This window comes from Drosophila gunungcola (assembly GCF_025200985.1).
Source record: "Drosophila gunungcola strain Sukarami chromosome 3L unlocalized genomic scaffold, Dgunungcola_SK_2 000002F, whole genome shotgun sequence".
Taxonomy (NCBI): domain Eukaryota; kingdom Metazoa; phylum Arthropoda; class Insecta; order Diptera; family Drosophilidae; genus Drosophila; species Drosophila gunungcola.
This window is the reverse complement of record NW_026453178.1, coordinates 6,360,472-6,374,893: the sequence shown is the minus strand read 5'-3', so window position 1 is coordinate 6,374,893 and position 14,422 is coordinate 6,360,472. Positions and strand designations below refer to the sequence as shown.

The 14,422-nt window shown below is 35.6% G+C and overlaps 1 protein-coding gene across 4 annotated transcripts; it reads right to left on the bottom strand.

Annotated features, from left to right (window-relative positions):
- Nucleotides 1–456: 456 nt before the first annotated feature.
- LOC128258002 (uncharacterized) lies at nucleotides 457–13,941 on the bottom strand. Of its 4 annotated transcripts, none has more exons than XM_052989384.1 (4): nucleotides 13,849–13,933; nucleotides 11,118–11,299; nucleotides 6,592–6,761; nucleotides 458–1,006 (listed from the first exon to the last, which is right to left on the bottom strand). In XM_052989384.1, the coding sequence occupies exons 2-4, from the start codon at nucleotides 11,296–11,298 to the stop codon at nucleotides 800–802; spliced, it is 558 nt and encodes a 185-aa protein (XP_052845344.1). In that variant the 5' UTR covers nucleotide 11,299; nucleotides 13,849–13,933; the 3' UTR covers nucleotides 458–799. The 4 variants fall into 4 exon arrangements, with proteins under 4 accessions (XP_052845345.1, XP_052845344.1, XP_052845342.1 ...); XM_052989382.1 differs by having other exon boundaries at nucleotides 459–1,006; nucleotides 11,118–11,304; nucleotides 13,849–13,941; XM_052989386.1 differs by having other exon boundaries at nucleotides 881–1,019; nucleotides 11,118–11,304; nucleotides 13,849–13,941.
- Nucleotides 13,942–14,422: the final 481 nt, after the last annotated feature.

Below are 14,422 nucleotides of genomic sequence, written 5' to 3'. Positions count from 1 at the left end.
ATTTTATATTCCTACACTTTTAAAATATTTGATTTTACTTAGCATAAGCGCGTCTTTAATTTTATTAGTCTGTATTTAACTGATTTAAAAATTGTTTAAAAATAAAAACATTTTTTGGCAGTATTTGGGATTAATTAAAATAATTGACCTTTATGTAAAAAAACTTATATTTTCAACCATTAAAAAGTCCATTTGATTTATGTTTACACAACCGTTAATTTAAATTGACACACAGTTAATATTCAAATATTTTATAAGAATACTTCAAATTACTTTGACTTATTAATGAAGCATTCTTTTCATTTTTGAACTATTTACACTATAAGGTAAAGTTTTGTTTTTACTAAACTTTTAAGTTTAGACAGCAAAGATACATTTACTACAAAAAAACTATTTTTAATGACTTCTTTCCTATAAAAACATTATAACTCCCTGTATGCATAAAAATTATTTCTTTATAGTAACTCACGGATAACAGATATTCTTAAACCTTAATAATGAACCCGCTCGCATGACGAAAAATCTCTGTTAGTTAACTGAACTACTCGTCTCACAAAAAAGCCTTCAGTGCAGTTGGCAGCTTCCGTTTTCGATTACGGACCCCATTCCCCCAATCTGGCCAACAGATGCACCGACCAACGACCATTGACCACGTGGTCGGCCACAAGAGCGTCGGTATTTAATGGTCTCATTGCGGACAATGCCGGAACTCTCTGTCAATCGATTGGATTGTGTCCACTGAGTGTGTGCGCCAAATTTATGATTTCCTTCGATTGTTTTTAATGCATTTATTGGGTGCTCAAAATGGACAGCATGCGGTGACGATTTTGTTGACCTCGTAGCAATGTCCATCGGCGGTGCAGATAAGTTGAGGGGTGCGGGAACTGCTCCTTCCGCCGAATTGGGCTCTGCTCCAGCTATGGAAGACATCCGTGGCACTGATTCCATAGCCATCCGTCAGCCAATTCTGCAAATCGGCAGGAAAAGTCTCATACACCGGCACACTCTGCAATCGAAAACTTCAATATTATTATTAGTGCAAGTAGCGGAAAAAATTGGATAATGCTATAAACAAGTACTAACTATACATTTTTAAAATAAAAAAAATCGGCAAATCTATTCCCCAATTACCAATAACCTTTTTTACAGACTGACAAAGATAAAAAAACAAGTTTAAAATCAACACCTTTTCAATACCTCAAATCCCCCAAAAAATATCAAATCAATTTAAATCGATGATCATATTTCCCTATATTATCCTATCTCCAACATTATGACCCTGTTGGTCATGACTTTGTTAAGGAATCAGCCCGACAGTCATTTTTCTTGTTCTTTCGCTTCCTGCGAAAGCGCACGGAAATTAATTTCCGGTGCAACGCTGCATATGAGCGATGCGATGCGATGCGATATATACTGACAATTACAAGTGCAAAATGAAATTAATAAGAGAGTCACGGCCGAAAGAAGGGGATGTGCAAACAGGGACGAGTTAGCAAAGGTACAACGAACAAGCGGCGATAAAAATGTGCAAGTTTGTCAACTAATTAAAAAGGGAAGCAGCAACCTGGGTGAGTTGCAGTTCGAGGAACAGGCAGAGGGACATTGGCAACTTAATTGAAAACTGCAGTAAACAGCGCCAAAGCAGTTTAGCCATGTTATATATTTTACGGCGAAAGAGGGCCGTTGGTAATGTTTGTCTTTTTAGAGAAACCAAAAAAAATTGTTTGTTTGAATGAAAAAAAATATGTTTTGATAACATAACATTTAAAATATATATAACTAACATTTTCTGATAATACATTTTTAATAAGAAAATAAGAAAAAAAAAACACTACGGATAGTCACACAGTAACATATATTTTTGTTATTTTTTTTTTTTATATGACTTAATATTAAAAACTTTTGTGCATATAATTATTTTGTGTGGCCAAAGTAAGATTTATTTAATACTTTGTTCTCACTTTTTATGATTCCAATTTCAAACCCTTACACTGAAAACATGAACTTTACTACCTAACCCCTTGAATAAGGCCCCAGTTGACTGGCACGGCCGAGAGTGTTGCATTTCCGTTAACGTCAGAGTTAAAGCGAAAGGTAAACTAAAGTTCCGTTTGCGAAGGAAGGACCGAGTCTATAAATTTTATCCAGCTAGCCGAAATCTGGGAAGCGTGCTTATTAAATTTGAAGCGAAAATGGAATTTCACACTGCAGCGGAGAAAGCCAAACACAAACATTGTGACCTGGTGGCTGGCTAATTAAATTTACCAATTAGGCAGACAAACACTTGAGACACAAAAGACACGAAACTGGCCAGAAACACAGACTACAAACGGAGAGTCCTTCTCCAGGCTGCTCCAGACAAAGTTGAGTGTTGCTTTTGATTTGGTTAATTTGGCTGGCTGCAAGGCCCAGTGAGCATTTGCCGAATCAACATCAAAGTTAATTAAAAATACTTAAAACCCATAAACATAAGTGCCGAGTTATCATGCGAGGGGCCGTGGCAGCGTCATTAAGTCACCATGTCGACTTAATTACGAAAACTGTCACCGAATTCATGCTGAGAGTCGTTGAAAAATGTCGCTGTGAAAAATGTGCGATAATTATTGCCACAATTTATCTCTACTCAACGCGAGGAGACCAAAAAAAAAACAATCTAAAATAACATAATTATTTATGACGAGGGAGAAGGAGGCGACATGCGAAAGAGGAAGCAATAATAAGTAGGAAAAGTGATAAATATGCCCCAGTTTTCTCCACCCCATGCGTAATCACAGAAGCCATGAAGGATCTTGGGGAGAAAAAGGCGGAAGTCCTTTGTTGCTTTTTTTGGCCGGCTTTAAAGCTATCGCATAAATAAGCAGCAGATTATTGATCGTAAAAGTTGCCAAATCAGCAGTTGGGGCAAAGGTTCTAAAAGCTAAGAAACATTTGACAAAATACACATTTCTTTTTTAAGTTAAATGTATAATTGAACTTAGGAGATATGTATTTAAAAATCTAAAAGGCTAATATAGTTTAACAGACTTTAAGGCCATTGCTTTATTAATTCAACAACCAAGGAAATAAACATTTTTTGAACAAATTAAGAATATATTGCACTTTTGATGTTCTCAGTGCAAAAGTGAGCCTTGGGCATGCCAAACAAAACACTTTTCAATTAAGCAACTTGTCAGGCTGAGCGGCCACTGCCAAGGCGTCTGCTCTGTTGGCTCACGCCCACCGCCCCCGGCTTTCCGAAAGGCGAAAAGGTTTAACGCCGGCAAGCACACACACCAGGAAGGTCACACAAACACACACACCCTATAGACACAGATGCGAAAGGGAAGTCGGAAGGAATATGGAAAACAAATTGATGAAGGTAGCTTCTACGAATTTCAAGCAAAATAATACCCTTTAGGGGTAAACAAATATGCGCTACAATTATTAAAAGGTTGAACCATAATGTTAGAAGTAATATTAAATTTTGTTATGAATAAGCCCACTCATGTTAATATTGTTGTTTGCAAAAAAAAAGATTGAAGTTTTATTTTAGACCAGGCCTTGAGTAAACCAACAACCAAAATAAATATGTTACTAATACTATTACAATTTTTTTTTGTGATTCAATGTTTCTGGCAAAAACCACCTTATGTATTATTAAATAATTGGGCATTTATTAACTATAAACTAAAATATTTACTGATAAACTTTGTTAAATGTCAATAACAATATTTTAAATTAAAATAATATAATAAAAAAATGTTATTTAAAGTTCACTCAAGGAGATCCAAGAAAGCAATAAATTAAATAAATTAATTATTTTTTTAAAATACATATATATATATATATAAATATATAGAACATAAATATAACGTATAAAATTGACAATGTCTAACAAAAGCTTAACATTAGATATTTAAAGTAAAAAATAATATCGTATGCCTGTATAGACATCAGATGCTTAATCCTTTCATTCCTATGCACCTCCTCAAAACCCCTTTAAAAATCAAATAATGTGACCCGCTGCCTGTCTCAAGCCAGTAGTACAAATATACTATTCTAGCGCAACCGAACTGGATGTCTGCAGGGTATTGCCCCTTAAAAACGTAGAAAGGACGAAAAGAAATGCCTGGCATACTTTTCGGCGCAAGCATATTTACGTTGCATGTATTGCTAACGAGCTGAAGAATTATGACTCCATTAGGTGAGCAAGGGGGGATTTCGAGGGCTTGGGCGGTTCCTCGGATGCTTAGAGAGTCCCCGGCATAGTTAGCCTTAAAGTTCCCGGCCATTTGCTTGTTGTTTTTTTCTTAGTGCGCCACGGCTAAGGAAGTGACGCCATTTTGTGCAGATTACGCTTTGATGAACTCAATGGCAATGGTAAGGCTAGGTTGGAGCGGTTGGAGAGGTTTAAGAGGTCGGGGAGGTGCCAAGTGGAAGCCCAGGGCCTCCGACAAACAGCTGAGCCAGACAGCGGCTTAATGACAACGTCAACAAGACACCAAGAGATTGAATTTACAGAACAAACAATTTTCATTTGCAGTTGAATTAGGCAAAGTAATCCCCAGTGGACATTTTCCATTTTTTGTTGCTCGTCTTGAGGAGAAAGCACAGGGTCGGTGGTTGCAGTCGTATTGGATTGCCTTCCAAATGCCTAATGAACAACGGTTTTAGCTACAGAAAAGTATCCAAGTGAAACCTAGTTTGGACAGAAACAACGAAATCTTGTATTAAATTTAAGGCCTTGCGTGTTCAAGAATTCCAATTACAAATAAGGGGATAATGAGGTTTAGAATTACATTTGGGGTTACTAAAAAATTATTTAAGATATATAAAATAAAGTTTAATTAAATAATTAACAATCAAACCCATTTAAATTAATTCATTTTGCAAAATCACAATACAAAATAATATCATTTTTCAAAATACAATGAAATATAAGTTTATTTCTTAACTTTGAAGTGTTAACAATAAGGATAGTTAAGGTTCTACTTAAAACACAGTTGTTGACAAATAATCCAAGATCTTTTCATTGTTGCTTTAGTTTTTTAGGAGGTTACAACTTTTTTAGCAAAATAAACACAAAAAACTGAATAATTCCTTAACAATGTGAAATATTTTAATATGCAAACGCAAAGGCTCTTATCACTAACAACTAAAAAAAGCAAAACATACTTTCCTACTCTTGAGCACCATACCATATATCTCCTTCTATCAGTGTCGTTTGTTTTGCATAAAATTTGCATTTATTTATGCGGGACAATCTGCGAAATTCAATGCAGATGTCTCAAAGCGAGCCAGCCAGCCACAACACAAGCCACAGCAGCAGCAACATTGCAAAATGCAATACACAAAAATTCGAAGATGGGGTAACCAAAATCGACTCACAAGACCAAGTTCCCTGGGGTCTTAAAGGAAGTTACTTCAATTTTTTGGACAAACTCTCGAAAAACAAGCAGTGATGGCCATAGTCCATAGCTAGCCAGTACATAGATTGTGGCCATCCTTTGCAAAAGATACCATCTCTTTATGCAAGTGCTAATGAGAAAGTTTCGGTGCATGCCATAACCCAGGCTTTTTTCTGCCTTAGCTGCAAACTCGGCCAGTGAAATTGGTTTTGCTTGATGATGTGATTATAACGGGATATATAATTTTCAATCAAATTGCTGCAATAGAAGTCCAGCTGGATATCCTTTTAGCTACGAAATCTTTTCGAAGAATAAACACGGAAAGTATTTCCAAAAGTTCTTAATGAAAAATGGCTTCCGCAGTTTTAAAATAAGTTTTAATAAAAAAAAACATTTTCTACAAAGTCATAGTAGATAATAATTTAGAACACAATTTTTGAACTATTCAATTTCAAACGAAATGTTAAGTAAAAGAATGAAGCATTTAATATTAGCAAAAAAGATTCGAACTTATTATTTTAAGACCAATATCAATGATTTAATATTATTAAAAAAAAAAACAGAATACGAAACTTCAGTGCTTAAGAGTTTTATTTCCATGAATTTAAATTTTTTACTTAAAGAGGTTTTAAGATGCGTTTATTAAGTATTAGCCCTCATGACACACGTTCCTTACCATCTTATCATGATATTATAAACCAAAAAGCGTGGGTAACCATAAAGTCGTTTACCAAATTGAAACTTGAGTGCCTGTGAAGATGTATAATCTCCAGCAATTATGTGGTGTGGGTGTAATCCTAAACCAAATGATAAACTCGGTTCGGGGCTTAATCGGTTATTGCCCTTCGGTTCGATGGAAGTTGACGGCACTGATAAATCTTTAGCTGCTGCCTGATTGTTTTCAATCCAGGGAAGCGACGTGGCGTGCCTGCTGGCTGTAAATGAAATCCGGCGGCACTGGAGCGTGACCACCATGCGGTCACGTGCCCAAAGATGCTACTCCAAATTCTCCACATCTAACCCCAAAAAAAAAGAACAGCATTTCACCAAAATGCACGACAGGCACTGACAGATATCCGGGACCAAGTTAAAAAAAAAAAAAAAAACAAAATCCAAAAAGTTAAGCAGCAACAACAGCTTGATTTATGTTGGCAGGAGTTATCTGGCTTCCCGATTTCGGGACCCAGGCTAAGAGGCTGCTCACCTGAAACTCATTGGCCATGGCGGCCAGCCAGTTGGGATCCGGGTTCAGCAGGAACTGCTCCTGGTTCTCCACCACATCGACCACCTCCACTTCCTGCAACGTCGGCGGTTCCAGGCCGGCGGCTGAATTTATGGCCAAGGCTAATTGGTACAACAAAAAACTTGTGTGTGCTGTAATCACATGAGAAAGGGGGCTTTGAACTTAAACTGAAAAAAAGGACACTAAACATTCGTAACTTAAAATATTCTATAATTTTAAAATTAAGGGGTATCAAAATTATTAAACCCCTAAGGATGCTTAAAATGTAGTTAATATTTTGTTCTAGATAGTACACATATAGTATAGTAAAAATTCAAATTATTTTGACTAAAGAAAATCCAAAAATATTTTTTTTTTTTAAATCTGTCGCAATATTTCACATTATTTAATGCAAAAAACTTTTTTATATTTAAATATCCAAAAATGGTTTCTTTATAAATATATATATGGCTTAAGTATATACAGATAAAGGTTTTTAATTTAATCGACTTATGTTTTTCAAAACAACACATTAATACAATTTTATTATTACATAAGTTTAATGCTAGAAACTCGTTTATAATCCATAGCTATCTGCTAAATTTGTAAGGCATTAATATTCTTTTTGGGATTTAGATTTGTAAATCTTATTTTCTCTGTATTACACTTGCTGTTTCTGAAGAGTCTGGCTAAGCAAGAAATTTAATTTTAAAACACTCCAAAGCGCCCAGCCTCCACCAGAAAACCCCAAAGTACTCGAGTATCTGAAGCCTCCTCGAGCACTGTTTTGTTCTCAGACTGTGCGCTAAGCATTTTGTTTGAGTTCAACTAGCTACTTACTGTCAGTTAAGTGCAATCGCCAAAGAATACCAGAAAACAGCAAAGGAAATGGGGATAAGTGGCGGGGGAAATGTGATCCACTCTGCAGGTGATTGGCAAATGCGCACATGAAACTTTGATAAGCGCCTCGAATTGCAGTCATTAGACAATTTCTGGGACTCGAATGGCATTATGTTGGCAATCAATTGAACATTTGTCCAATCATCAAGCCAAACGAACAAAATCAAATTGTTTGGCAACCACTTGGGAAATTCGGAAAAAAGGGCCTTTGATTGATAAAACGCTTGAAAGGGTTCCTTTTTTTTATTAAGGTGATCCCATTTAACGTCGAATGACTCTCTAATTTCCGTTTCAATGGGTTAATACAAATAATGTAGCCTCAGAAAATATTTCAAGACGGTTTCACGATAAGATTTATGGCTTATCTTAGCAAGTGCCTTGCAATGGTTTATTTATTTAATTTTAGTGTAAATCTTGAGCCATTCGTAAAATGAGTTTCTGAATTCCAAGTTAAGGCGGTGATAAAAATGTAATTTTGTTTATATATTGCTAGTATTATCTTACTCTACTGTTATTTAATTATTTTATAATAAGCAAAATCCAATCAACAACAAATTAAATCTAATAAATAAACTTTAGTCCGAAAAAACCAGCAATTATTTTAAGAGATTCGCTCCTCCATAAAGTTATTATCCCCTTTTTTTCTATTGAGATTTTATTTTCAAATTGTTTTCTACCTTCGTTCACTTTGAGATTGCAAACTTATTTAATTAAGTTGTGTACGAATTATGCGCTTGTCACTCGAAACTAATTTCCAACTACAGTTCAGAAACGCTTTGCCGAGGAACTTTTCGTTTCGTTTCGTATCGTTTTTTCTGCAGCTTTGAGCTGTCGCTAAGTGCTGCTTCCATTTCCCACAGAATTTCGCGTTACGCATACGCCGCGTTGACGTTAATCATACGCCATGTTAAACGCACCGCAAAAAAGTTCGCCCCTGCATCTTGGCAATAAATCACACATTTTTAAGTTGAAAGTTGGCCGAAAAGCTGAGGGAAAAAATACAACAGCGGACGGAAAACAAATGCGACAACTGACCCAAAATGTCAGCTGGCCAAATGGAAAGCGCCAAAATGGGAAAGCGAAAGAGGAAAGGCCAAAACAAAGTGAAGGCAACGCTTTTTTTTACAAAAGCGAAAGTCGCCGATGATGCAGTGGGTTGCTGTTGAGTTAGTGTCATTGGGTTGCTCTCGGTTGTTCGCAACCTGTTTGTTTTCACTGTGTGTTTATGTGGGCCAAGTTGAAATGCAGCATCACCACGTGACCACTAGAAATTTGCATTTTAATGGCTTCCCCGGCATTTGGCACTACTTATCCTCAATTGTGTGGAGTGGCAGCGGAAAAAGGAAGAGGTCGAGCAGACGGTGTCAAGGAGGAGCACGGCCATTGGATGGCAACAATATGTGTTAAGTGTTGTCGTCGGCGCTTAATGATGCCAAGAATAAACTTGGTACACAGTCATAAAAAATAATAAAGACATAAAATCAAAGAATATATATATAGTTGATTCAAAACCAAATTTAAAAAAAATTTATCTATTTTAAAATTTTTATTTTTCAAGGTAGAAGAAGTACAAAAATTTAAATTTTTTGGGTGAAAATAGACGTAAGTGTGTGTAATCATCCAAAATATATTATTTGTATTATCTTTCTATTTTATAAACTACGATTAAAACAAAAAAATCTACTATTTCGCTTTCGTGTTTTCATTTTGGCTGCAAGTTTTTTTAATTTGTTAATTTGCAAAAATAATTGTAATTCAATTAACAATAATTAAAAAAAAATATAAGTCAATTTCAATTAGTTAGTTATGCATCTTATCTTTATCTTATCTTTAGAAACAAAGTCGCATTGGGAGTTAGTTCCAAATTAGGAACAAACTTATTCATTGAGTAAAAAACATACGTTAGTTATGTATTCTAATATCTTTAAAGCCATGTTAATTCGCTAGCATAAAACGCAATAAAAATTATGAGTAATTTGAGTAATATTTCCCAAGGTGTACGTCTGTGTATCTGTGCTGACAACATGAGAAGCAACAACAAGGAGCATCGCATCGGTAAACAAACAAACGACGGCAGCGACAACGCGTGACAAATGACACCAGCGACATCAAATTCCGCTTGCAACGCCCGCTGCAACGGAAACGTTGCAGGCGGTAAGGATTCGCTGAGGGCGAAATGGGTGGTGTGGTATGGAATATGGGATGCGACTAAGCAATAGTGGCTGTGGGAGGTCTAAGGGGAACTGGAACAAGCAACAAGCGGATATAGCGATTGTCGACAAGCAGCAGCGGAAAAAACAAGAGAAAATAGAAGAATGACGAGAAAATGTTGAAGAAGAAGTCGGATAATAGTGTCACACAAAACGCTCGGCAAGTGATAACAGGAAAGTAGTAACATGCTACCAGTGACAATGAAGGATTAAGTTCAATTAAAAGAAAACATAAACACTTAAGAAGAGTGTCTTAGCTTAACAGTTAGAAATATTACATTTTTAAAATGGTCTTCCCAAATACCCTGAACTCTGTGATCGAAACACAGTCAAGCTATAACTATATAATTTATTTAAAAAAATATATATAATTTTATTTTAACGATATCCTATAGTTGTCCCAGCAACAATGGCAAATTTTAGCTTTATTTTTAGCTTTTTTTATCCAGCCAGGTATATAAGCTCAAAAACAAAATGCTATAAAACTTTTTTCAAAGTTTTTTTTTATCAACAAATATCTGTATTCATATCAAGGTCGATGTCAATATTTCTTTCCTTTCTATGTGTGAGTTCTGATAATTTTAATTGGTACTTCGATTTCAATAAGAATCTTAGGAGAACTGATTTCGTATAAATATTAAATTTCCCGCTTAGCTAGGGTCCACATTTCAGTGGCATTCATGCTCGGTTGAGTGCCTGCGTTTCGCTGCAGCTGCTCTTGACTGTTTTGACGCCCCCAAACGCCTTCCTAACCCCCTGTTGCCCGTTTTAAGGTCCCCGTCGCTCAGTTCTCAGCTTCTTGAAGCGCCACGGTAAGCTTAGATCCAGTGACACTTGAGTTATTTTCGGGTTCTCGGTGGAATAGGAATGGGAAAGGGAAAATAACGCAGATTGCAAACTGGCGCAACTAAGTGTAGGTGGAAAACGAAATAGCAATTAAGAATACGTTGACATTTCCACTCGGCATACTCCTCGCCACCCTTGAATTCCCACTCCACCTGGTACTCCAACAAAGACCACAGTGCGTATGCGTGATAAACAAAGCTAATTGGAAAACAAGAGAGGAATAGAGTCACAAACGGCAAGACAGTGTTGCTAAGTCTTAAAGTTAATCAGAGTTAAAAACAGACTTTGAAATTGTTTTCAGAGGTGATAAAATGTCATTTAAGGAGAAGATTAAACAAAAACTAGGGCTTTTTTTTTATTTAAAACAATTTTTTTAAACTATGTACCCATTATAAACAAAAAATGGCTTATGAATTTATAAATAAAGATTGTCTTAAGCCAGTAATATATATATTTTGTACCCAATGTGGCATTTATCTCTTAGCCAAATTTGTATAAAATCTTAACACTTAAGTAGGCAAGTTTGCATCACTGATGACTAACGACTCTTACCTGATGCGGGCACTGCAGCCAGGACTTTTTGGCCCGGTGTGAGTCCTAGAGCATCCATTCTTGATTCACCTTCCGCTGTTCCTGTTTGTCCTCCTGGAAATGAAGCAAACACCGTTGCCAGCAGGCCCAGGAATATATATAGTTGCAGCCGCGGCCGAGAACTCCTCCTGATTTGCGCCATCCTGTGCTGCAACGAAGGATTAGAAAATTGGCTTTCAATTCAGGCGGCATCAGACGGTTATTAATACAATGAAGGGCTTCGTAGGGCGACCATTGTGTGAGGAAGCACGATCTCGGCTGGAGTGAAATGCGATTGTCTGGCGCAAAAAATACAAAACAAAAGGATCGAGTGCACGTTTCTGGAGAAGCTTTAAACTTTCTTTGGTTACTCTAAAATTATTTTTAAAATTTTTAAATTTTCTTGATAAAAAAAAATTTGATTACATAATAAAACATTTTATTTTGAATTATTTGTCTACATACAGAAAAATTTTTTTTTATGTTATATCATGTGCACTTGTAGATTAATAAATTTACGCACTAGATATTAACTACGGCTTTATAATTTAATGCTCTCCACTAAGCACTTTTGAATATGCGTCATTAAACTCAATTAGCTAAAAATCTCCACAAATTTACATCCTGTGTCGGAATTAATATTTATGACTTGTTAAATGAATATATTTTCCCGCAACTTTTATTATTTGTATAAATCAACAAATAAACCAATAAATATGTATAAGAGCATTTTTGTTTTTTCCTTAATAAGATTCGTTACCTAAATAATTATAAGATTTGCCTTTATTTGGGTAATATTTGTTTTTTTGTTGTAAACATTAGCCTGTCCGAACCCAAGGGCTATAGCAACTTTTACATAACAAATTGGTAAAGTCACTCCAATCTGGCGTCTCTGACCCCCGACTTGGCACTTTTTCTGAGACGAGACTGACAACCAGCATAGATTGCATACCATGGGTGTGCGTCGTCGAGCTTATTAACGCTCCAGCGGTCCCAACTCTTCGCCTACAAATCCCGCTTCAATGCCCCCGCTAAACAGACAGTCGTGCACAATGGAAAAATGGGGAAAATCCTTTGGCCTCGGCCATCAGTGGCGGCATCGCATCGACAGCCATTGTTGTGCGCCATCAATTGAGCAATTTGAATGGCGGCGGCTAAAGATTTATGAGCCGCACAATCTTAAAGATGCCTCAAGTTTTTGAATCAAGAGTTAAAGACTCCACTGTCTGCATATAGAATAGCAAGCTTCAAAGGACTTGTACTTTCATTGAGATAAATAGGTATAAAGTTTAAGTAAACATTAGAATGAATAACAAGCATTAGGAAATTAAAACTAAGAATTAAAGTTTTGCAGAAAGTTTAAAAATTTGGTTCAAATAAAAACAAACAAAAAATAACTGGTGTGTTGATAGATATGATCTAATAAATATATACCGCCCGACAACATTTCTCTACCATGACTTTTCAGAATTTCACGGTTTGTGAGCGTGGATTTTATAAAATAAATCACCTTTTAAAATTACAATTTATATAAATTTTATAAGTTAGGAACAAGGCGCTCTTAAACGTTGAATTTCTTGAACTCATTCAATGCTCTTTTCCTTTGATTGCAGCAAGTATTTGGCAACAATTAAGCAGCTTAAAGAGTGCATTACCACCATTCACTTTTGCTCTTTTCTCGCTTAACGCGCCATTTAATGAGTGGCGGAAAACGGAATGAAAAGGAGCGACTGTTGAAAGGATGTGTGGCAGGGAAAACGAGCGTATATGCACAGAAAACACGAGGAAAACATTGCAAAAGGAAATGCTTGGTCGTTCCACTAGTGCACTTCCCATTTTTGAACCCGCACTCGATTGTCTATCAGGAACTGCTATTTTCTCTTTGTGGCCCGCAAAACAAACAGAAAGCAAAAATGAAAAAAAGAAAGCAACTTTCGAGAGGAAAACAGGAACATTAGGACGTGATAATAAGCTCTAATGGTTAGACATGGCTTTGTAGGAACTGAGTGCAACGCAACATCCTGAATTTAATTTTGAATTAGGATTATCAAAAGAAATTTGCATTTTTAATTGAAAAAATAAAAGTTTAAATATTATTTTTAATACGTTTTTATAGTGTTCTTTTTTCTTAAAGTACACCTTATATTGCCTTATATTTTTTAATTGGTTGGTTGGTTTTAATAAAAACGCAATTTGTCTACTCGTTATTTGTTATAAAAAATTAACAGGAATTACTAACAATTTCTGGTAGGCAATACAATTTATTTGGTTTAATGATCACCAAAAAAACGTGAGTATATTAAACAGATTATTATTATTGTAGGTTCCGAATCAGAAAATTTCTTAAATTGATCCATTAAATTTATCAATCAGAACAAAATAGTAAAGTAAATAAGCATAAATCTACAAAAAATGTACTAAACCTTGCATTATTTAAAGCAATTAAATAAAAAGTTAACGTAAATAGCACCAATAAATTCTTGCCTATACAAATTGAATGGCAAATATTTTCAACAATTAAATTGCCATTCGACAGAAACAATTCTATTTGACTCTCTTGTCAGTTGCAGATATTCCTGTTTCCAATTCCGTTCATTAGTTTTCGTTTGCCTTCTATCTTTGTTTCAGCGAACGTTTGAAATAAAATTTAATTTCACAGCTGGCTATCTTTTTATTACACGTTCAGCTCAGGATCTGGTTTATATATATGTACCGTTAAACGCCGCTCCAATCGGTCGTTGGTTTTAATTGTTACTGCTGCCGAAAATTATAAACGCTCGACTGAACCACACAAAATTCAAAACGCAGAAGGTACTCGAAAAAAAAACTAAAGACAAACAAAAAACACTGATTGAAATCTGAGAAATCAATGCTCGAATATTGCCATATAAAGTCAAGTACCCCAATGCGGGGGCGATGAAATGATATCAGATGATAACAAGCCAAGCAAAACGCTGATAATTTTGATTCGCCGCAGGGTTCAAAGGTCGGGAAAGTGAGCGGGCGTAGTTGAAAATTAATATGCGTTAAAAGTGGAGAGCTGATTGTCTAATTAAACAGCTCCACTCCTCGAGATAGCAACTGTTCAGAAAACGAAAATAAAACTGATAATAGCTGCAGGTGAGCATGGCCGAAAATTGGTAATAGAGCTTGATTGAGTACAAAAAACCATTAACAAATTGGTTACGCGAAATTGGATCCTAAAGTAAGGGGAATTTACAAAAGTAATAGCAATTCAGTTAATTGGAGGACTATATAAGAGAAGCTTGTGTTTATTATTCTTAATT

Bases quoted from the DNA above. Each gene is read 5' to 3' on its own strand.
- LOC128258002 (XM_052989382.1), bottom strand. From the start codon at position 11,298: ATGGCGCAAATCAGGAGGAGTTCTCGGCCGCGGCTGCAACTATATATA. The intron at 6,762-11,117 runs GTAAGAGTCGTT...ATGTGATTACAG, and splicing joins GGCTGCAGTGCCCGCATCAG to CACACACAAGTTTTTTGTTG. The intron at 1,007-6,591 runs GTGAGCAGCCTC...TTTCGATTGCAG, and splicing joins CCATGGCCAATGAGTTTCAG to AGTGTGCCGGTGTATGAGAC.